The 24,339-nt window shown below is 46.1% G+C and overlaps 1 protein-coding gene across 1 annotated transcript in view; it reads left to right on the top strand.

Annotated features, from left to right (window-relative positions):
• The window catches only part of LOC133370841 (IgGFc-binding protein-like), a 38,723-nt gene extending 15,832 nt beyond the window's left edge, over positions 1-22,891 (top strand). The window contains 12 exon segments of the mRNA XM_061597718.1: positions 1,501-2,099; positions 3,028-3,607; positions 5,434-5,633; positions 6,521-6,662; positions 8,407-8,735; positions 10,361-10,934; positions 11,783-12,378; positions 13,918-14,065; positions 17,409-17,608; positions 19,663-20,046; positions 20,966-21,250; positions 22,803-22,891. Coding sequence (XP_061453702.1) covers positions 1,501-2,099; positions 3,028-3,607; positions 5,434-5,633; positions 6,521-6,662; positions 8,407-8,735; positions 10,361-10,934; positions 11,783-12,378; positions 13,918-14,065; positions 17,409-17,608; positions 19,663-20,046; positions 20,966-21,250; positions 22,803-22,805 — 4,040 coding nt within the window. The 3' untranslated portion in view covers positions 22,806-22,891.
• Positions 22,892-24,339: the final 1,448 nt, after the last annotated feature.

The raw sequence follows: 24,339 nt of genomic DNA, 5'->3' as shown, positions 1-24,339 counted from the left end.
GGTGTTGGACTAGGATTTGGGAGGCCAGGTTTCAAATCCCCTGCACTAAGGAAGCATCTACATCAAAATATGAATGAGAAGTGGGAGCTACCACAAATGTTGTGGCTGCCCAACTAGGGTTGCCAGGCTGAGGGCCTGAGAACGATTCTGTATCTTTAAGAGAAGAGACAATTCAGCCAAGTGCAGGTTTTCTTGCAACACTGTAATGGGAAATACCACAAGGTGGAATTCTCCCTTCCCCCTGCACAACTTTTAAAGTAGAGAAGACCTCTTGGTTGCCGGGCCCAGCCTCCAAGAGGTCTTCTGTATCTTTAAAAGTTGTGCAGGGGGAAGGGAGAATTCCACCTTGTGGTTTTTCCCATTATAGTGTTGCAAGAAAACCTGCACTTGGCTGAATTGTCTCTTCTCTTAAAGATACAGAATCATTTTCAGGCCCTGAGCCTGGCAACCCTATGCCCAAGTGAGTGCTGCCCAAGTCATTTTGTTCCTGAGAACAGACAAGATCCCAACTCCCCATTACAGAGGAACATAGAATGCTGCTGTATATCAAGTCAGGTGCACTGTTAAGTATTGTCTACATTGACTGGCAACAGCTCTTCAGGAGTTCAGCCAGAGGTCTCTTCCAGAGATGGAACCAGGGGTCTCCTGCATGCAAAGCAGATGCTCTACAGCCCTTATCCATGACATGTATAGAAACTAGGGCTGTGGGCCCCAATCTGGTTGGGGGCCTGATTCGGCATTTCCGTTCAGGCCCTATCTGGAGGTCTTGAACAACCCAGTTTAATTGGGGTTTTAAACCCAAACATGTGGAAAATGCCAAAAGAGGGAAGAAGGAGACATAGGCAGAGACTCTTTCCTTTATCATCTCCTTCTCTCCCCCACCTCCCAACCACATGTTTAATCAGGGTTTGAAATGCTAACTAAACATGTGATTGACGGCACGGAGAGTGAGAAAGGACAGACAAGATTCTCTGACTATGTTTCCTTCTCCCCATTCTTGTCACCCCTGTGGATGATTAATTAGGGCTTTAAACTCCAATTCAACATGCTGTCCCTTCTTTTGACAGCCTCAGATTGCCCTAGGTGGCCCAATCCAATCTGGGGTGATCTGGGGTACATCCCAGATCAACCTGAATGGCCCAATTCAGTTCGCTATTTGTCTGGAGCCAGTGCACAGTCGTAACAAAAACCAACAGGACTAGCAGTTGGATCTTACTTTAACATTGGTGATGGAACAGCATCCCCACTGAACCTGAGAGCAACAGGGGTTAGTTTAGAGGGTGCAGGGAAGATCACATGGCACTAGAGACAGGGGAGGAATTCAGTTCAGCTTGCATGTAAAGGTAAACCCACTTAATTTGCACTTTCTGAAACAATGTGTGAACTGAAACACAGCCATGTGGTCATCACAAACTGGGTTTCTCACAGTCTTTGGTGTAGTGTCAGTACTAGAGGTGTTGATGTTGATGGAAAATGTTTCTTGTAACCCTCCCATTCCAGAGCCGGTCTGTCCCCGAAACAGCCACTACGAGCTCTGTGCCAGGAGCTGTCAACAGACCTGCAGCAGCCTCTACTCCTCTCTGCCTTGCTCAGCACCCTGCAAAGAAGGATGCGTCTGCAATGAAGGCTTTGTGCTCAGTGGTGACCGTTGTGTCCCCATGTCCCAGTGCGGCTGCGTCTACCAGGAGCAGTACTACTCCGCCGGGCAAATCTTCTACCCAACCCACAAGTGCAATGTTCAGTGCGTGTGCCAAGCTGGCGGAGCAGTCACCTGCAAGGAATTCTCCTGCGGCCCTGACGAGGAATGCAGGGTGGTGGATGGCATCCAGAAATGCCAGCCAGTTGGCTCGGCCACTTGCTCTATTTCTGGTGATCCTCACTATGTCTCCTTCGATGGAGTCCACTTTAACTTCCAGGGCACCTGCACCTACATCCTTGCGAAGACTGCCGTCGCAGGCGAGAAGAACCTGACTGCCTTTACAGTTGTTGAAGAGAATGAGGCCTCAGAGAACGCAAAAGTCTCTGCCACAAAGATGGTCTCTGTGGATGTCTACGGCATCACTCTTACCCTGATGCAGAACAAGAAAGGACAGATCAAGGTAGGTGTCTTCATGCTGCCCAAGAAGCTCAGGGAAGTGTACATACTACCCTTTAAACCCGTGGTGGGAAGCCTCTGGCCCCACAGACCTAATTAGCAGGGCCGGCCCCAGGCATGCCGGGGCCCTTGGGTACCAGCTTGCCCTGGGCCCCTCCGCTCCCCTTCCGTGATCCGTGGAAGGATCCGTGGACCGCAAGACAGGAGTTTCCACGCCGCCCGCCATCCCCCCGCTATCGCCACTCTTCACCTACCTTTCTGGTTTTTTTTGTGGTGCGCACAGGTTTGCCATCAATTAAGATGGCTGCCAAGGTTTCCCTAAAGGGCTGAAGCCTCTGCCGCCATCTTTGCTAATGGCAGCAATGTGCGCATGTAGCACACATGCATGCCATCAACCAAGATGGCGGCAGAGGCTTCAGTCCCTTAAGGAAACCTGGGCCGCCATCTTAATTGATGGCAAATCTGTGTGCCGCAAAAACCGGAAAGGTAGGTAAAGCAGGGGGATAGCAGGGGATGGAGGTCTGCGGATGTTTCCGCAGATCGCGGAAGGAGAGCGGAGGGCCCCATGTAGCTCCAGGGGCCCTCAGGCCAGTGCCTCACCTGGCCACCCTTTACAATCGGCCCTGCTAATTAGGCCTGCCAGGCCTTCCCATTTGGCCCACATGGCTGTTTCGGCCGCACCCACCTGCCCTACACCCAATATCATATATGCATTTTAGTATTTTTTTGAACCACAAAGAAAAAGAAACAATCCCAAAACGCTGAGAGAAAACTTATTTCTTCAGAAAGCCCAACATGTTTTGGCCTCTAATGTACTGGGCCTTCATCAGGGGATAAAAATGTCCATAGAGATCTCTAATAGCAAAAATGTTTAAATTTTTAATGGCAACTACCTATTAGAGATCTGCAGAAAGCATGTCCTCTTCTTCCAGGTTAATGGAGTGTTCCGGTCCCTCCCTGTTGCACTTTCTGATGGACACCTCAGAGCCTATCAGCATGGCACTAAAGTCATCATACAAACTGACTTTGACCTCGTTGCGAGCTATGACCTGGCTTACCGTGTGACGGTCACCGTCCCAGGCACTTACCGGGGCCAGATGCGCGGCCTGTGCGGGAACTACAATGGGAAGAAGGACGATGAGCTTCTGCTCCCCGACGGCAGGACAACCTCTGACATAGCTGCATTTGGTGCTGCCTGGAAGGTTCCAGTTCCTGGGGCAGATGGATCTTGCTCAGACGGATGCTCTGGGAACAATTGCCCAGCTTGTGAAGAAAAGAAAAAGGATATTTTCAAGCAGCGCAACTACTGTGGGATCCTCACTGCATCTGACAGCCCCTTCAGTGCTTGCCACAGCAAGGTGGACCCCAATGTGTACTTCAGCAACTGCATCTATGACCTGTGCCTGGGCAACGGGGACAGCCAGGCCTTGTGTCAGAGTATCCAGAGCTATGCATCTGCTTGCCAAGAAGCCAGGATCCCTATCCAGCCCTGGAGGAGTCCATCCTTCTGTCGTGAGTTCTGGAATGCCAAATGGCAGGTTGATAGGAACACAGGCAGCTGCCTTATACCGAGTCAAATTGGTCCCTCTAGCTCAGTATTGTCTGCACTGATTGGCAGCAGCTCTCCAGGGTGTCAAACAGAGGCCTTTCCCAGCTCTATCTGAAGATTGCGGGAACTGAACCTGGGGCATTCTACATGCAAAGCAGATGCCCTACCACTGAGCTGCACCCTCCTCCTAAGTTGATGTGGTTCAAAAGTGTTGCCTTTCATTTATAGTTTATTGCAGGTTTTTAAAAATTAGTAAAACCCAAGAAAAGAGCAATGGTGGCCAGTGTGGTAGGACAGAGCGGTGTAGTCACCCTCCTGACACCAGCATAGCCACCTCCTCGATAAGGCTGGGATGGGACAGGTCAGGGCAGCAGTGCAGCTGGGGCTGTGCAGGTGCACTGGCAGGAGAACCAGCTTGGCTCTGCTGGTGCATCCGTGCAGCTCCAACCTCACAACTGCCCTGCCCTGCCCGTGCTTCAACCCCAGCCAGGTAACCTGTAGCTCCACTGCTCTGATCTACTACATCTGCCGCTACTGGAAAAGAGCCAGCATTGGCTTTGATGGGGAGAAAGGGAACAAAATAAAAGGAGAGGGAGAGAGAGAAAGAAGGTGAGAAAGGGGGAGAAGGCACATGAGCCCTTTGTCTCACCCAATGCAACCCTAAACCAAAGCCTAGGCTGCCATCCTGTGCCCACTTCCCAGGGAAATTTACTTCTGAGTAGACATGTATACAGTAGTGTAGTGGCAAATTCAGACGTGCAGGGTCCCTTCCTGATAGTCACAACATGCCCGCTGACAGCCACACCCCCTTTTCCATTTCCCCTCGTCTCCCTTCCTCTCTGTGTCTTCACAGAGTCCACACTCCACTCCAACAGACATCCCTAGGAGCCAATCAACATGATGGGAGGCTGTGTTAGCTGCTGAGAAGAGTCTTCTCAGTGGCAGACTCCACCTCCTTTCACTCTGATTGGCTCCAATCAGCATGAAACGACAAGGACTCTTCTCAGTGGCTGACTGATTGGCACATATGTAAGGATCTGGCTGGGACCCTGCTCCCCCAAAAGTAAGGCGTTTTTGACCCTCCACAATCCTGAACAACTACTCTTCTGCATGTATACCCTGTAATGTAACTTAACTATAATGAGTGCCTGCTCTTTAGCTCCTGCACAGCAGGAAACATGCCTAAATCTCGTTCCAAAGTTTTCACATTTGCCTTTTAGGGGGGGTGGAGGGGATTCTTTAACATCCAGCCATACTGACAACTTTTTTTTTTTGTATTCCAGCTGGCATTTTAAGTCATTTCTGATATTATAGTTTGAAACTGATTTGATCTCTGTTGTATTTGTTGAGCTTGATATACACCACTCCCAAAACATCTCTTCTTGGTGCTTTAAACTGGCTTTCCCCAACTTGCTCTCTTCTGGATGTGTTTTTGGACTTCCAATCCCATCATCCCTGACCATTGGCCATGATGTCTGGGGCTGAAGGGGATTGTAGTCCAGCAACATCTGGAGGGCTTCAGGTTGGGGAAGGCCACTTTAAACACACCAAGTTCATATCTGAAGAGAGACTATGGGAATACCTCTTGACATTTAGCAAACTGAAGGGAACATCCATCTCCTTCTAGTTCGGCAAATCAGCCTTTTTGCAACCAACGCTGCCCATAGCATTCATTTTATAATCCCCCATGGAAGACATCTGGTTCAGAGTAGGCTTGGCAACTATGGACACAAATATCTTTTTTAAAAAAATCAGTCATATATCTTTTTCAAATCCCTCTCTGTTGTAGCTCTGAGCTGCCCTCCAGACAGCCACTACGAGTTCTGTGCTGATCTCTGCTCCACTGACTGCGCTGGGATCACTGACTCCAGAATATGCCCTGAGACTTGCACAGAGGGCTGCCAGTGCGATGATGGATTCTACTTTGATGGCCTCGGCTGTGTCACAGTGGAGAGCTGCGGATGCTTTGACAATGGAACTTATTATAAGGTGCTGTCCCCTAGAGGAGATAGTGCGGCATTGCCTTGAATAACTGCAGGGTAGGGAGAGATGCATAAGGAGCTGCCTAACAATGAGCCAGACCTTTGCTGCATCTTCAACTAGCCTGGAGAGGGATCTCAGCCCTGGGGGGAGAATGTGGCCCTCAGGACTCTATCCAGGCCATACCACTTTCAACTTCCCTGGCTAGAACTCTGATAATGCCTCTCGCTTGCCCGGATGGATATTAAAGAGGGCTGCGAGCCTATGTAAAATCTAGCCTACTATAGAAAGGTAAAATTAATTTACATTCATTGGTCCACCTACCTTTGCCTTTGGCCCCACTATGTACTAGGTATATGTCCCTCGGAGGGTTGGCAACCCTCAGTGTGGCCCTGGGGCTGAAAAGGATTAGTTACCCTTGCTTGAAAGGATGCTGTTCTGCCACTCAGTTAATCTGCACAACGATGCTTCATCTTTCTCGAGGCTTCTCTTTCTGCTGAGCTATCTGCCAGCTCTCTTATGAAGTTGTCGACCGATTTCAAATTGTACTTATGATGTTTCCAAAGCGTGAGCCTGGATCCTTTTCTTTTTGTAAAATGGTTTGGAAGAGCAATATTGTGGCTAGAGCACATGGTTTAGGGACCTGATCCCCAATCTGCTCTTCATGTAACTTGGGCGTGGGGAATCTTTGGCCCTCCTGATGTTGCTGAACTACAATTCCCATCAGTCCCAGCAAGTGTGGCCAATAGCCAGGGATGGTGGTGGTTGTAGTTCAACAACATCTGGAAAGCCAAAGGTTTCCCACACCTGATTTAATTGAAAGATGTGTTTGTCAGTAAAGACTGCGATGGTCAGTCATTTAATGGTTTGCTTTCCCTTGGTAAATGCCCTGGCAGCCCAAGGAAAAGGTCCTGCTAAATGAATGCCAGCAAATCTGCAGCTGCGTCCCAGGCCAAGGAGTCACCTGCGAGTCACACAGTTGCACCAGTGACGAGACCTGCAAGGTCCAGGATGGAGTCATGAGCTGCATCAATAAAGGTGAGCGACAAAAGGCATTTCAGAAGGAGTCACTTTCAGCATCTAACTAACCTAGGTCTCAACGAGGGTTGAGGAAGAAATTTGGCTCTCTTTGCATTTCAGGGTGAACCTATTTAATTCACACTTACTGAAACAATATGCAACCTGAAACACTGCCGTCTTTGAAGATTATGCTTCTCCCATTTTTGCAGTGCAAGTCTTCAGTCAAGTGTGGTGTAGAAAAATGCAAACACTAGTGTGAAATGTACATAAAATGCATATATTAGTGAAAATAATATACAAAAATGCATGGCATTGGAGAAAATGACTTGCAAAAATAGTTTTTGTGGGGAGAAAGTACTGGTTATAAACTGAATAATAATAATAATAATAATAATAATAATTGAAATTCACACTAAGATGCTGATGAATTTCTATCAGAACTCTTTTTTAAAAAAAGTGGAAAGGCAGAGAACTGAATTTAAGAGTGGAAAAGTGAGAGACTGAAATGGACAGGTCTGCCCTTTTATAGTCTCAGTTCTCAACAGAATGCTGCACAGAGGGTAATAAATGCAGTATCTGGCTGCCAAAAGAATAGGACTGGCTTGATGAGGATTGTAGTCTTTTAAACACCTCCCTGACATGTCAGTTGTATGATTAACTAGCCCCCAGGTTCAGTGGTTCATGCAATGTTTGCTGCCCTGGGCTCCTAGGTGCCGCCTTGGGCTCCTACTAGGAGGAAAGGCGGGATATAAATCTAATGAGCAACCTGTTCTTTGAGCATTCATCTTGATTTGTTTGCACAAAGTTTGCAGGGAGATTAGACAATGTCAGCTGTTTATTGAGCATTCTCAATAAACATTCTGATTTGTCAATGATATGATGCAACATTGCATCAAGAAATTGTTACATACTCTTTCCAGTGCATTTTCCCATCACTTGCCTTATTGCAAAAAGTCTGATTTTGGAGGGGAAGGAGGGGGGTTTTTTTGCATAAGAGTGGCAAATCAACTTTATTTGTGCAACCTGAATTTGCTGGTACATCACTGAATCCCGCCCCCAAATAATAACAGTCTGGAAATGACTTAGACCTTTGGACTTAATGGTTTTATGCCCCTCTCTTGCCATTTGTAGGCAGTGGTGCACATAACTTCACTTACTTCAAAATGTGGTAAGGCAGCCCTGCTGTGTTTGGGAGCCCCCCTGCTCATTCTGTTTTGGGCTTCTGTCTCAAAGTACTACCCTGATGGCCCCAGATTGCAAAGGGCACAGAGTCAAAGCAGCCAGAGCAGGCAGAAGCAGGCTCTTTGAAAGAGGTAAAATTCCTCTTTGGTGCCATAGCAGGCCAAGAAACTCTGTGGCAGAAATTACTGCTAATCTTGACCACTTCAAATCACACACAGGTTTTTGTATCCATGTAAGTCTTACTCAGAGTGGTACATCCATTGAAATGAATGGAGCTAAGTTATTTGTGTCCATTAATTTCAATGGGTCAGTAGGACTTGCATTGGATATAATCCATCCAAATAATAGTAAAATAACCATGCAATGATGCACACCACTTCTGTGAGCGCTACAATTTTACCAAAGGCTTCCCATGCAGGACCTGTGCTCCTGCACCAAACCCACTGCATTCTTTCTTTCTTTCTTTCTTTCTTTCTTTCTTTCTTTCTTTCTTTCTTTCTTTCTTTCTTTCTTTCTTTCTTTCTTTCTTTCTTTCTTTCTTTCTTTCTTTCTTTCTTTCTTTCTTTCTTTCTTTCTTTAGACCCTTGCAAAGCCTTCAAGTGTCGTACCAAGGAGACGTGTAAGCTGGAGAACGGCAGAGCAACCTGTGTCCCAGATTACAACGAGACCTGCTGGGGCTGGGGAGACCCTCACTACCACACTTTCGATGGGATGGACTTTGACTTCCAGGGCACCTGCACCTACACAATTGCCAAGTATTGTGGCAACGACACCACCTTGGTGCCCTTCTCTGTGGATGAGAAGAATGATAATCGGGGCAGCCAGACCATGTCCTTTGTGAGACAGACCAACATCAATGTGTACGGGCACAGCATCTCCATCTATAGGAAGGAAGTGGGCAAAATCCGGGTGAGTCCTTTGCACAAAATGCTGCAGGGAAGAGCCCTCAGGGATTTACTTGGCACAAGAGCAGGGATGGCGAACCTCAGGCCTGGGGGCTAAATGCAGCCATGCAGGAGTCTCTAAATGGTCCTCAGGACTCTCCACAGACCACACCCTTTCCAAGCCCCTATCCCCAGGCCACACCCCTTCCTGACCATGATGTGCACCCTCCTTGAGCAATTTTGTCTGTCTGGAAGGTGTCTTTCAGTTCTGATAATGCCTCTTGCCCGCCTAGATGGAGGATATGGAAGGATTTGTGAGTGTGTACAGAAACTAGCATACTGTACAAAGGGAAAATTCACATTGGTTGCTCTGCCTGCTCTGCCCTCTGGCCCTGCCCGCTGCTGGCATGTGGCCCCTGGAAGGATGCCTGGAAGGGAATGTGGCTTTGGACTGAAAAATGTTCCCCACCCATGCGCTAGAGATCAGGGGTCCACTTAGCAAGAGGCAGCTTCACCACCCCTCTTCTTGCTTAGCACAAGGCTTAGCCAAGTCAGAGGTAGGGCACATTAAGATGATCAGGTCTTGCTCCAAGTGAGTGGTGTGCACCAGATCTCCTTGCTATAATCGGGGATACAGTTAGTTCTGGAGCTGTTCAGTCACAATGCAGGCAGCGCATGTTCTCTATGGCCATAAGAGCAGGGCTGGTGTCAAGAGTAGGCATAATTGGGCCCCTGCCAAGACCCAAATCCCAACAGGAAGCCTCTCTGGAGCTTGCTGGTCCTGCTGCTTCTCCTTCTTACTGTTGATGTGCATCCACCTGGCCCTTCGGAACATGTTGGAGGACAAACACTCAGATTTCCTACAAGATACAAGAATCATGTATGTGCCTGAAACCACAGAAATCCCCTGCAAGAAGTTAAGGTGGATTACACTGGAGACTGTAATAAACACTGTGATGAGCATGTCATTCCCTCCATTTCCAATGTTCAGGCTCTGAGTCACTTATGTACCCCAAATGGTACCACCCATGCACAAGAGAGGCATTTCAGGCTTGGGGAACCCCAAGGTTGGCAGAAATACAGCAAAAGATTAAGGGGGGGGAAACCTAATTGGGGAAAATCTTCCATAACAGTCCAATGAGGACTGAGCATGCTCAGTGACCACATAATGCTGACTGATGGAGGGAGGTAGTAAACAGGAACTGAAAAGTGGTGTGGAGGACAAGAGAAATGGGATGGAGTGTCCGGGATCCTGAAGAGCAGCACCTCACACTACAACATTTTCTTGCAGGTCCCACATATATCTTTCAAGAATTGCAGGGTTGGGGGACCGGTGGCCCACCAAATGTTTTCACTCATATATTCATTTTTATGCACACTTTCCCCCGATATATGCATTTTTATAATGGCAAACTGCATCACAAAATTCAACTAAGTGCAAATTTCAAAGGATGCCTATGTTTTGGTTCTCGTATTATTTTGGAAACTGTAAATTTGATAGATTCAGCTTGAAATATAAACTGAATCAAAATTCTTGTCCATCCCTTAATTATGGACAGTGCATACAACACAATCTCTGGCATGTGAGTTGGCAAGCTAAGGCCCTATTGCAGAAACGAGTATACTGATTGCTCTTTTCCCTAACTCCAGTTGAACGGCATCACCACGAGCCTGCCCATAACTCTGGAGGATGGGAAGTTGTGGCTTTTCCAGAGCGGCCTGAATGCTGTGTTGCAAACTGACTTTGGCCTGGTAGTTACTTTCGATTGGAGCATGATAGTGGAGATCACCTTGCCCAGCAGTTACTACGGCACCATCTGTGGCCTCTGTGGGAATTTCAACCAAAACCCAGATGACGACATGTTGACTCCAGCAGGCAACAAGCCTGCTTCTGTGGTGGAGTGGGCTGGGAGCTGGAAAGTGAACGACCGTGACCCATTCTGCTGGCACTTCTGCCAGGGGAACTGCCCGACATGTGACGAGAGCCAACGACAGCTCTTTGAAAGTGAGGAATTCTGTGGACTTCTCACCAAGCTGGATGAGGGACCCTTCCATGAATGTCACAGCAAGTTAAACCCTGACAACTTTTTTGATAGCTGCCTTTATGACGTCTGCCTCAACGGTGGTGCCAAAAAGATCCTGTGCCAAGCGTTGGATGCTTATGCTACCAATTGCCGCAAGGAAGGTGTGATCATCCATGACTGGAGAGCACAAAGCGGCTGTGGTGAGAATGAATTGGCAGAGTGGGAGGGAAGTCTTGGGATTGATCTCTAGCAGAGTAAAATGGCAAAAATGGTAATGAGCAATAGTCCCCCCTTCCCCTTTTTGTGTTGGCTCACACAGTCTAGCAGAATAAGGCAATCAAACTGTCTCCAGTAAAGTAAAAAAATAAATAGTTTACTCACAAACGCTTCATGTATACAATGCTACAGGCACATCTTAGAAATTCATGGAAGCCCAGTCCCTTGAACGTTGCTGCCTATCACATGATTTAACTGAGTACCAATAAATACTATAAATCCCTATCTCCTGTAATCCTTCCCACAGTATCTGTTAGCCAGTGCAGCTTCAAAAGCATCCTGTCTACCTAATACGCCAGCATGTTCAGCTTTGTTCTTTGCCCACTATCCTCTGCTCTTACTGATCTGATTTATTTTCTTCCCCCAAAATATTGATATTAATATTGATATTTTGAAAGGAAATATTGAAAAATGAAAGAAAATAGCAATAAAATTACTTTTCTCAATATCAATATTTTAGAGGCAATTTTTTTTAAAAAAAAATCTGTTTTTGAAAATAGCCGCGGAAAATTGCTACATAAAAACCTAATCTGCAACAATAGAGAATAAATGAATTAATGGAAAATTCAGCACCAAATCCAAATTGGATGGAATTCTAGCACATCCTTACTAAAGGGTGGGAGAGGAGTCAAGCTGGATGAGGTCCTGAGGTGGTCTTTTCCTGCCTCCGTCTCCCTCTCCTGTAGATGACCCTGTGGAGGTGATGGTGAGTTGCTCTGGTACTTGATCTCTCCATTTATTGCAAAGGCTTTTTCTCTCTATCCCCTCCCAGCTCTGCCCTGCTCTGAGAACAGCCACTATGAGGCCTGCGGAAACGCCTGCCCAGCCAGCTGCTCTGACCGCCCTGCTCCTTCGACTTGCGAAAAGCCATGCGTGGAAACCTGCCAGTGTGACCAAGGCTACATACTCAGTGCTGACAAATGTGTCCCAGTGGGGAGCTGTGGCTGCACCCATGATGGTCTCTACTATAAGCCAGAGGAGGAGTTCTGGGCTGACGTGAGCTGCAGGTCTCGCTGCAGGTGTGACCCAAGCCTGGGCATGGTGGTGTGTCACCCAGCCAGCTGCAAGGCTAGTGAAAGGTGCATGACAGTGGACGGGATCCGGGGCTGTCATCCCATCGGTTATGCCACTTGCACAGCAACTGGGGACCATCACTACGCCACCTTTGATGGGAAGAGAGATGATTTTGCCGGCACGTGCATCTATCAGCTGGTTGGGCGTTGCTCCCAGGACCCTACTCTCACCCCATTCACCATCATGATCCAGAACAGCCAAGGCAGTAAGACAATGCCATTCTCTTCTGTGGTTACAATGGAAATCTACAACAGAACCATTATAATCTGCCAGGAGCACCCTCACACAATCCAGGTATTGGGGGCAAGGGGAGAAGAAATGATGCAGAATAGTGCAGAAGTTACTGGACTGCAACTCCCATCATCCCTGAACTGTTGGCCATGCTGTTTGGGGCAGATGGGAGTTGGAGTCCAACAGTCTGGAGGGCCACAGGTTCCCCCTCCCTGACATAATGATCACGAGTGTGAGCTCATTAAGTGAACTCACTGATCAGCTTTAAGTAATCTCTCGACCTCAAAACACCCATCTGTAAAATGCTGATAATAATACTGGTTTCGCTTTAAAAGATGGTGGTGTACAAATTCCTGAGATGATCTGTTTCCCTACACCAGCCCTCTCCTACTAGGTGCCATTCAAATGCTGCTGGACTACAACTCCCATCATCCCTGATAATTGGCTATGCTGGCTGAGGCCGATGGGAGTTATGGTCTAGCAACATCCAGGTTGGGAAAGGCTGCCTTACAGGGATCCCACACAATATACTGAAATGATTCTATAAGATGAATTTGATTTTATCCTTTGTATACCTCAGTACATCTTACTAACTCAATTGAAAAATAAGTGGCCTTGGACTCTACCCACCCCCCCATTGAACTCAAAAGGGGGGGAAATCACACCTGATAAATTATCTTACAAATCATATTTAGACATACCCAAACAGCAGCTATGCACGTCAGTGCCAGTTGAGCATTTGGGTACCATTCAAATGTATCATATAAGATGGTGCTGGTAATTGCCGTGGGCAAGCTGCATAGTCCCAAGGAGCCCAGTTGCCCCCCAGCTGGCAGTTGCGGACAAGGAAAGGGCTGGCTTGTGCAGCTGTGGCAAGCTGAGCAGGCCCTGGCCAGCTGGGGAGGATTAGCCGCAGAGGGAGGCAATGGTAACCCCCCTCTGAATACCACTTACCATGAAAACCCTATTCATAGGGTCGACATAAGTCAGGATCGACTTGAAGGCAGTCCATTTCCATTTCATTATCTATGGAAATGCAATGACTATAGTGTCCATATTGCCTTCCTCCATGCACATCTGATTTAAACAATGTAATGAAATTTAAAGCTCATAGGAACATAGGAAGCTGCCTTATAGTGAGCCACTCCCATTGGCCCGTCTAGCTTTGTATTGTCTAAATTGACTGGCAGCTGCTCTCCAGAGTGTCAGACACAGACATTCCTAGTCCTACAAAGAGATGCCATGAATTGAATCTGGGACGTTCTGCATGCAAGGCAGATGCTCTACAAATCAACTATGGTCCTTCCCCTAAATCTCAGTTTATTCCACTTCAAAGGCACCTTTGGTTCATTTGATTCAGCCTTCCAGGAGATGAATCTGTACAACCTATGAAATTGTCTCAGTTACTCATTGTCTCCCATATTCTACAGCTAACATAGCCAATGGTCAGGGATGATGAGGATTAGAGCCCAGCACCACAGGTTCCCCCATCATGGCAACAGACCTTTCCTTTGAGTTCTTAATTTGCTCTCCTCTATTGCCTTTTCTGGACTGGTGGCCTATGTGTCGGTATCTTGACAACATTCTCTGTGTCTTCTCTAGGTGGATGGAGTATTTGTGGATTTGCCCTTCTACCATGAAGATAAGATAAAGGCCTACATCAGCGGAGCCCATGTCCTTATAGTGACCAAGTTTGATCTTACTGTAACCTTTGGCTGGAACAGACTCGTCCACGTCACTGTTCCCAACAGTTGTTGAACCGATTGGGAGCAGTGACCACAGTGCTATTAAATTAAACATACATGTCAATGGCCAATTGCCAAGAAAATCCAACACGGTCACATTTGACTTCAAAAGAGGAAACTTCACAAAAATGAGGGGATTGGTAAAAAGAAAGCTGAAAAACAAAGTCCAGAGGGTCACATCACTCAAAAATGCTTGGAAGTTGTTTAAAAACACTATATTAGAAGCTCAACTGGAGTGCATACCGCAGATCAGAAAAGGTACCGCCAGGGCCAAGAAGATGCCAGCATGGTTAACGAGCAAAGTCAAGGAAGCTCTTAGAGGCAAAAAGTCTTCCTTCAGAAAATGGAAGTCTTGTCCGAATGAAGAAAATAAAAAAGAACACAAACTCTGGCAAAAGAAATGCAAGAAGACAATAAGGGATGCTAAAAAAGAATTTGAGGAGCACATTGCTAAGAACATAAAAACCAACAACAAAAAATTCTATAAATACATTCAAAGCAGGAGACCATCTAGGGAGGCGATTGGACCCTTGGATGATAAGGGAGTCAAAGGTGTACTAAAGAACGATAAGGAGATTGCAGAGAAGCTAAATGAATTCTTTGCATCTGTCTTCACAGTGGAAGATATAGGGCAGATCCCTGAACCTGAACTAACATTTGCAGGAAGGGATTCTGGGGAACTGAGGCAAATAGTGGTAACGAGAGAGGAAGTTCTAGGCTTAATGGACAATATAAAAACTGACAAATCACCGGGCCCAGATGGCATCCACCCGAGAGTTCTCAAAGAACTCAAATGTGAAATTGCTGATCTGCTAACTAAAATATGTAACTTGTCCCTCGGGTCCTCCTCCGTGCCTGAGGACTGGAAAGTGGCAAATGTAACGCCAATATTCAGAAAGGGATCCAGAGGGGATCCCGGAAATTACAGGCCAGTTAGCTTAACTTCTGTCCCTGGAAAACTGGTAGAAAGTATTATTAAAGCTAGATTAACTAAGCACATAGAAGAACAAGCCTTGCTGAAGCAGAGCCAGCATGGCTTCTGCAAGGGAAAGTCCTGTCTCAGTAACCTATTAGAATTCTTTGAGAGTGTCAACAAGCATATAGATAGAGGTGATCCAGTGGACAGAGTGTACTTAGACTTTCAAAAAGCGCTTGACAAGGTACCTCACCAAAGACTTCTGAGGAAGCTTAGCAGTCATGGAATAAGAGGAGAGGTCCTCTTGTGGATAAGGAATTGGTTAAGAAGCAGAAAGCAGAGAGTAGGAATAAACGGACAGTTCTCCCAATGGAGGGCTGTAGAAAGTGGAGTCCCTCAAGGATCGGTATTGGGACCTGTACTTTTCAACTTGTTCATTAATGACCTAGAATTAGGAGTGAGCAGTGAAGTGGCCAAGTTTGCTGACGACACTAAATTGTTCAGGGTTGTTAAAACAAAAAGGGATTGTGAAGAGCTCCAAAAAGATCTCTCCAAACTGAGTGAATGGGCGGAAAAATGGCAAATGCAATTCAATATAAACAAGTGTAAAATTATGCATATTGGAGCAAAAAATCTTAATTTCACACATACGCTCATGGGGTCTGAACTGGCGGTGACCAACCAGGAGAGAGACCTCGGGGTTGTAGTGGACAGCACGATGAAAATGTCGACCCAGTGTGCAGCAGCTGTGAAAAAGGCAAATTCCATGCTAGCGATAATTAGGAAAGGTATTGAAAATAAAACAGCCGATATCATAATGCCGTTGTATAAATCTATGGTGCGGCCGCATTTGGAATACTGTGTACAGTTCTGGTCGCCTCATCTCAAAAAGGATATTATAGAGTTGGAAAAGGTTCAGAAGAGGGCAACCAGAATGATCAAGGGGATGGAGTGACTCCCTTACGAGGAAAGGTTGCAGCATTTGGGGCTTTTTAGTTTAGAGAAAAGGCGGGTCAGAGGAGACATGATAGAAGTGTATAAAATTATGCATGGCATTGAGAAAGTGGATAGAGAAAAGTTCTTCTCCCTCTCTCATAATACTAGAACTCGTGGACATTCAAAGAAGCTGAATGTTGGAAGATTCAGGACAGACAAAAGGAAGTACTTCTTTACTCAGCGCATGGTTAAACTATGGAATTTGCTCCCACAAGATGCAGTAATGGCCACCAGCTTGGACGGCTTTAAAAGAAGATTAGACAAATTCATGGAGGACAGGGCTATCAATGGCTACTAGCCGTCATGGCTGTGCTGTGCCACCCTAATCAGAGGCAGCATGGTTCTGAAAACCAGTTGCCGGAAGCCTCAGGAGGGGAGAGTGTTCTTGCACTCGGGTCCTGCTTGCGGGCTTCCCCCAGGCACCTGGTTGGCCACTGTGAGAACAGGATGCTGGACTAGATGGGCCACTGGCCTGATCCAGCAGGCTCTTCTTATGTTCTTATGTCCCTTGTGCAGCGCTCCCCGGGTGCCTAAAGGGCAGCTGATTGTCTGAAAGTGCTCTGCAAGCCTGTTCTTGGTGCCTGAGAAGAACTAAGCACAGGCTTTGCAAAGCATTTTGCACAATACTTCCCATGTGTCTGACAAACAGCTGGTAGTGCTTGGAGCTTCGCAGGCATAGGACTTGCAAAGACCCTTACGCGGTGCTTTCCAAGTAGCTGGCAACCAAATTGTCAGACATTTGGGAAGCATTGTGCAAAACTCTTTGCAAGCTCTTTGAACTTTGACAGGTGTCGATCATCTAATGACATCAGATGATAGCTCACTTGTCAAAGTTGCCCTACATTCGCACACAACCTACTGTCCTCCTTTAGCCATATCTATCCTCTTGCTAACATACTGTTGTAAAAAAAAAAAAAAATCAAAGCCAAAACCTCAAATATCTAATTCATAATACAGTACTCAGGTTAAATAATTTTATGCAAAATTAAACGCATATTTTAAAAATGTAGCTGATTTACACTGTCTGTTCTAGAATATGAGGGGCTTGGGCACAGAATACAGACAAGCCTGCCTTGAAGGTAATTAAGAGAGTACAGGTAAACCACCGCTCTCATTGTGATAAAGGCATTTATGCATATGAGAGTGCAAAATGGGATGGAATTATTCTCACGTTTTCTTTCATCCCTTCTCTCATTAGTTTTTGTTAGTCAGTTTAGGTTCACCTTTCTGAAAATAACAACAACAAAACAACAACAATAATTTCCGCAAGTTCTAAAAATGGAGTAAATATTTTACTGACCTTTCATTATATTTTGCCCATACATTCCAATGAATATGTCCCCCCCAGAACTTAAGAATGTTTAGCTAATACTCCACACCTGCCTGGACCGTTTCTGCCTACATATATCACGGGTCTCCTCTGTCTTTCTTTTCAGCTCTAACCTGCCCACCCAACAGCCACTACGAGTTGTGTACAAGGACCTGTGACTCCACCTGCACCAGCATATCCACTCCAGGCCAATGCACAAAAAAATGCTTTGAAGGCTGCCAGTGTGACGGCGGCTATCTGTTTGATGGTGGGAGATGTGTGGCAATGGAGAACTGTGGCTGCGTGCATGACGGGCGCTACATCAAGGTAAGTGCTGCAGTCATCAAGGTTGTGATGTCTATGCATATTATTGTTCTTCTTATTATTTATATTTATTCATCTACCCCAAGGTCCCAGGTCAGGTTACAATGATTTAAAATGCAACATTAAAAACAGTTTAAAACAACTTACAATCACAAAATAAGGTGGGTCCTAAAATAATACATCGCAGGTGTAGACAGCCAGGGTAAAGAGGCACCTATTCAGTTATTGTCCAAAAACTGTATCGTGACATTGCCATGCACATCTCTGTGGGGAAGGAGTTCCACAACTTAGGGGCTGCCAGAGATAATGACCTCTCCTGGACACATCCCACTGAGCTTCTGAGGGTAGGGGAGCTACCAAGAAGTCCCCCATTGTTGATCTAGTGCCCAAAGGGTTTGTAGAGAAGGCGATGGTCTTTCAGTTATTTGGAGCCTGAGTTGTTTAGGGCTTTAACCTGGGCACCTTGAATTGGGAATGGAAACAAACTGGCAGCCAATGCAGCTGTTTGAAAAGTGGGTTTTATATATTGGCTAAATGGAACCTGGCCACTGCATTTTGGACTGGTTGAAGCTTCCATGTCATTTTCAAGGAGAGCCCCATGTAGAGTGTATTGTGATGATCCAGTTTTGGAAATGATCTTTTAATATTTCATATTACTAGTTAATATTTATTAATTAATATTAATTTAATATGCTTTAACATTATTTGTTTTTGAGATGTTTTAAAGTGCTTTTAGTGTTTTTGTTTGCTGCCCTGGGCTCCTTCTGGGAGAAAGGGCGGGATATAAATTTAATAAATATCCTCACCATTCTCTCCCCATTCCCATTAAGTAATTGAAAATGGCCATGCTAGGGAGGGCCTTGTCTTGATTGCTACAGGCCACAGAGGCTTCAGATCCTCATATAGCTACCACCGGTTTAGACATTGCAGGGAATGTTTCTGAGAAGTTCTTTATCTCACTGTCAGTTAATAAACATTTGCAAAGGCTTGGAAGGATAGCCATAAACTGAATAAGATAGTATTAAGAGAGTATCAGAAAAGATGACAATTGTCAAGTTGACAATAGTGTTAAAGAGATATGGTAATTATAAAGAAAGATGAGGCACTCGGAAACCAGTTATGCAGTATATAAAAAGAGAACTCGGGATAGGAGGGGCTGGAGTAGATTTCACGTTAATATATATTACTTATAATAAAAAATGTGTCACACTGTGCAGTTCGCGTTTCCACAGATAGGAACGCTAAGCGGACTACAGCTTGAATGCTTCCACCACCCTTCACCTGCGCGCTGCCGGCCACAACCGGCCTCAGCAAGTGGGCAAGGCAGTGGCGGTAGCAGCCTTGGAGAGTGGGCGGCCTAGACAGGGAGCCAATGATGGCAGCCTGAGTGGGAGGTCAGTGGTGCAGCCTAGGCATGCCGCGTGGCACCACAATGTGGCAGTGACAGCAGCAGCCTGGGCAGGTGGGCAGAAGGCCAGTAGTGCGGCCTAGATGTGCTGCGCGGCTTGGCAGCACCGTTTGTCCAGGGCAGCAGTGCAAGGTAGTGGCAGCAGAGGAACAGTCAAAGCAAGAGGCATGGCGAGAAGAGTGAGGATGGTGGGGGGTGGCAAGGGGAGTTGGGTGTTGAGGGTGTCTGGGATGTTGGCAGGGGACTGATGAGTGGAGTAGACAGGGAGGTAGAGCCCCACTAGTAAAATAAATACATGTAAGAAAGGATAAAATGTGACCTGTTTTATTATCTCTTTTATTACTGATGGTAATGGCATACCCTTTAGAATCTTGTTGTATAGAGGTATTTTAAAGTAAGGGTGGGAGCAAGCTAACTTCTACACAGAGTAGGCCAATTAAAAGTAATAGACTTAAGTGAGTCAGGTCCATTAATCTCAGTGTGTCTACTTTGAGTATCACTAATACTGGATAGAGCCCATTGCACATTTTGAATATATGTTTGCATGTGGAATTTTAGCAAGTTTTAATTTTTAACCTTTTCTCATTTCTTCTCCGTCTCCTCCTCCCCCTTCTCCTCCTCCTCCTCCTCCTCTCTCTCTCTCTTCCAGGCTGGAGAGAATATTGTCTTAGGAGGCTGCTTGAAACAGTGCACCTGTCATCCATCAGGCCACCTGGTCTGCGAAGAAACTAGCTGCCAGGAAGGGGAGGACTGCACCCTCCAGAATGGTGTGCGCGGTTGCATGAGGCGGAACGGCGAGTGCGCCCTCACCCCTGGAGCACGCTTGACCTCCTTTGATGGCGCCTCCGGGAAAATTCCAAACAACGGGGCTTACGAAGTCACTTCCGTGTGCAATGCAAACGATCCCTTTTGGTTCAGGATTATAGCAGTTGTCCAGGAACACGAGGACTGGGATCTGCCAGCTGTGTCAACGGTACATGTATTTTTCCAAGGGATGTTTGTCATCACTGTAAACACAAACAAGGAGACACGGGTAAGTTCTCAAAGCCGGATCTTGGTTTGGGTCCAAGATTAGTCATGCTTAACGGACATGACTAACTTAGGTCCATTCATTTCTGTGAGTTTACTCTGAGTAGAATTTAGTTGGATACAATGCATTAGTTATTTGTTCATTCTTTTCCTGCATTTGTGTGCTCCCCCCAATGCATAAAGTTTTGAGAGCACCTTACTGTGTGTGTGTCCAATTAAAATTCAGACTAAAACAGAAAACCAGAACATCAAAAAATGACATAAAGGGACAAAAAACAAACTCACTCCAAAAAAAAAAAAAAAGATTAAACCACAGAATTTTTTTCTTTTTTAAAACAGACGAGCAACCAAAGGTGCAATTGTATCCAACACCCCGTGAGGCTCTTGCCAACAGGGAAGCAGGTTTTCCCCATATTTGTAATCAACCAGCCACCACGACCGATAGTCAGGGATAATGGGAATTGTAGTCCAACAGCATCCTGAGATCACCACATGGGTTACCCCTGATCAGGGGGCAAAGGTGGGGAACCTGAGGCCCAGTGGCCAAATCCAGCCTTTCTATTTGGTCCTTGGGACTCTCGCCATGGTGCACCCCTCATCAGCCTTGCTGTACACATTCCTCAACATCTTTTGCCTGACTGGAACATTGTCTTGAACTGTGATAATGCCTTTTGTGTGTCTGGGTGGGGGATGAAGAAGTGTGGGTCTGTGTCTGTATCAAAATGTCTCACTTTTCTGTGGCTGGAATACAGCATATGTATGCATTGTCCCACCCACTTTTGCCTGTGATCCCACCCACCACAGGAATGTGGCCCTCAGAAGGTTGTACATGAAGGAATGTCGCCCTCGGACAGAAAAAAAGTTCCCTCCCCCTACTCTACAGACTAACCCAACTCCCTTCACCCTCTTTTTCTGTATTTCAGGTTAATGGGCGCCCAGTGACTCTCCCAGCAAAGGTCTCTCAAGATGTTTCTATAAGCCTCTCTGAGGATGGGGTTGTGATTGATTTGGCCTCCGAAGTAAAAGTTCTCCTCGGACCCCGTGGGGAAATGAAGGTGGACGTCAGCAAAAGCCTGGCAGGAAAACTCTGTGCCTCCTATGGAAACTTCAATGGAAATGGTGCTGATGACCTGAAGCTACCTGACGGGAAGGTGGCGGGGAGCATGACTGAGGTCATTGATGCCTGGAAGGCCAACGACCTCTTGTGGGTGAGTGGTTCTGGGAAAGGTCTTTGCCTCAAGAGGACATGGGATAAAACAGGCACTTTACTAGAGGAAACCTATTAGGGATGGAGAAGGAATTCAGGGAGCCAGCATCCTGGAGCGAACTCACCAGCTCTGCAGCCATCAAACCATTTCCAGATCTGAACATGACCTGCTCTGGATTCTGCATCCCAGACAAATCTGCCAACGTGGTTGAAGGCTGCCATTTATTTATCTACAGTGGTCTGCTTCCCACTTAAGTTATTCTTAGTTATACTTGAATAAGACCTGGTGAAATTAACAGACACAACTGACTTAGGCCTGTGAATTTCAATGGGTTTACACTGAGTAGAACTTGAGATGGATACAACCCATTAGTTCAAGGGTGGTGGTGGAATATGGTGATAAAACAATAATAAATAATAAAACAACAATAAAACAGTAACTATCTAGATCTATTAATTAAGAATGTCCTTAAAAATATAAGATGCATTGTATGGAATCACTACAAGTTGTAGAAAGACAAAACATGGCTGCATAGGGGCAACCATCTCCCCCCCCCCAGAAAGGCCCTCTGAGGAATTGTAAATCATTGGCATGTCCTAGTGGATGTCCTGACCCATTGCTGGACTTCCCAGCTTCTCCAAGCTTTTTTTTGGGGGGGGGAGGACAGTAAAAAGAGAGAAAGAAAAATGTAGAAGATGCTGTTCTGTGAACTTGCAAGTTCCCTTTTCTCCTCTCCACCAAAAGAATGTTATGCTGTGTTGTAGATTTTTTAAAAATCCACACCTGCTGGTTGAAGTGGGATGGAACTGACTCAGTATTAGTTACCTGCAAAATTGGCACAGACTGAATTGAGCCTGATCCCTCCCTCCCTCCTCTGCATGTCTGCTCTGCATGTCCACTCAGGCACACACCACACTGAATTCAATGGGACTTTCTCCCATCTAAGTGGACTTAGGCTTACAGCCTGAAGTATTATTACTGTTATTATTTATGGCATTTATACCCTGCCCTTTAGAAAAAAACAATCTCAGAATGGCTTACAAAAAGTCAGGATTAAGGCAGTCCCTGCCGTCAGGCATGCAGTCTAAAAAGTCATGACACCCAAGGAAAAATGGTGTGGGAGGGAGGAGGGGAAAGCAAGCCCAAGTTCATCAAGTTCCAGTTCTTATAGTGCAGCTCCATAGGTTCCGGGTGCCTTCTCCTTGATAAAGAACAGACCCTCCCCAGAAGGCCTCTTCTCCCCAGATCAGATCCAGCAACAGAGCTGGTGGCAATGTCCAGGCCAGGAGGACGGCAGCTCCTGCCGCACAGTTCTTCCACTGGCTCGATGGCAGTCAACATTGCTCCCTGCAGATGGCAAGCAGCATTTGGCAGCAGTCAGCAGGTTATAAAACCAGAAGGAATAGATGAATTGCATGCAGAGAGCAAAATACCCATAAATTCATCCATTACGTGTTAAATAAAACTCTACAATGGTGTGGGAAGCAGTGGGAAGCTTTTCACTGAGGCATAAACAAGCTCACATTACATTCTTCACAAATTTCTCTTCCAGTGATGATTAACAGCTTCTGAACCAAAGTGGACCCCTCCCCCTGCTGCTTAACAATTGGAGGCAACTCTTTGCATCTAAGCTGTGGAGCAAACTTCTTCTGGTGTTCATTTTCATGTTGCTCAACTTACTATAGAAATTATTCTGATTGCCAAATAAAATGATGGCACTTTTTCCTAAGCATCAATAAATCCTTTTTTGTTTTGGAAAACTTTTCTAGAGTGTTGTCACTTTGTCATCATAAATTTAACAGTGCGGATATGCAAAGAAATAGGGTGGGCAGGTGAGGAGAAAGATCTAATGGCTCTGTTCAAGCAAGAAGGGAAGGAAACAATATGACAATATGATCTAGATTGGTATCCTTTGCTCTTGGGTCCCTAGATGGTGGTGGACTACAACTCCCACCATCCCTGACCATCAGCTAAGCTGGCTGGGGATGATGGGAGCTGTAGTCCAACAACGTGTGGGGACCCAAGAGTGAAGGACACCGATCAAGAGGCAGAGTGCTGAATTTTCATCTAGGATCCACTCTGTGCTCAGCCACAGAGTATTGGGTGGGTGGGGAGGCTTGGTTGTCTGGGTCTCTCTCTGAGGTCCCCACATAAGGAGAACTCTGCTGGATCAGACAAAAGGCCTATCTAGTCCAGCATTCTTTTCTCACCGTGGCTAACCAGATGCCCATGGGAAGCCCGCATGAGGGCAATAGCCTTCTCCCATTAGTGGTTGTGGTATTCAGAGGTATACCCAATACATAGTGCCATGATGAGGTTGATATAAGCCACAGTTCATACTATGTAACATAGCCAGATTTCAACAACTTTCTTTCTTCCATTCTGGCATTTTCACTCTAGGATGGTGTGACAGAAACAGGGAACAGAAGTGAGGCAACGACTGGCTTTGATAGACACATTGCCATTATCCTGAATTGACTAGGCTGCCAGCTGGTATTATAGGGCCTTGATTGGACAGAGCGAGGCATTGCTCCAGACAGAGCACAGTCAGAGTTGAAGGAAGGTTGTGTTGTTGCACATAAAAGCCCAGCCTTCAAAAATTAAAATCAGTGCTAAATCCATACCAAGCCAGTAGCAGAAAGCAGTCCCCATTACAAACGGGCAACACTGATCAAAGCCCTCAAAGCCCTTGGTGAAGACTGAAGAGAGGTGTCTTCTGCTGCCTTTGAGACCCATGCAATGGAGGGATGTCGGCCCTGTTTCTGATAGGAGGGAGTTCCATAGCTAGGATGCCACTGCAGAGAAAGCCCTATCTCAAACCATAAACCAGCGTACATAATAAGAAGGTGCCTTATCCTGAGTCATTGCTCTTCCATTCATCATTCACTATTATAAAATAGTACGTCTATATAAAAAAAGTCTTTAGAGTGTAAGGGGTGTTTAATAATACACCAACCACATGCAGACAACTATAAAACTTGTATAGGAAGAGACTTGACATAATGAATACAGAAAGAGGACAAGGAAACTTAACAGTGTCCCAGCCATTGAATAAATAGGGATGGGATTTTCTCACAATTTCTGCTTCG

Source organism: Rhineura floridana, chromosome 15 (genome assembly GCF_030035675.1).
Source record: "Rhineura floridana isolate rRhiFlo1 chromosome 15, rRhiFlo1.hap2, whole genome shotgun sequence".
In the NCBI taxonomy this organism is placed as follows: domain Eukaryota; kingdom Metazoa; phylum Chordata; class Lepidosauria; order Squamata; family Rhineuridae; genus Rhineura; species Rhineura floridana.
Note: the sequence above shows the minus strand (reverse complement) of the source record. Positions and strands in the feature narration are given on the sequence as shown.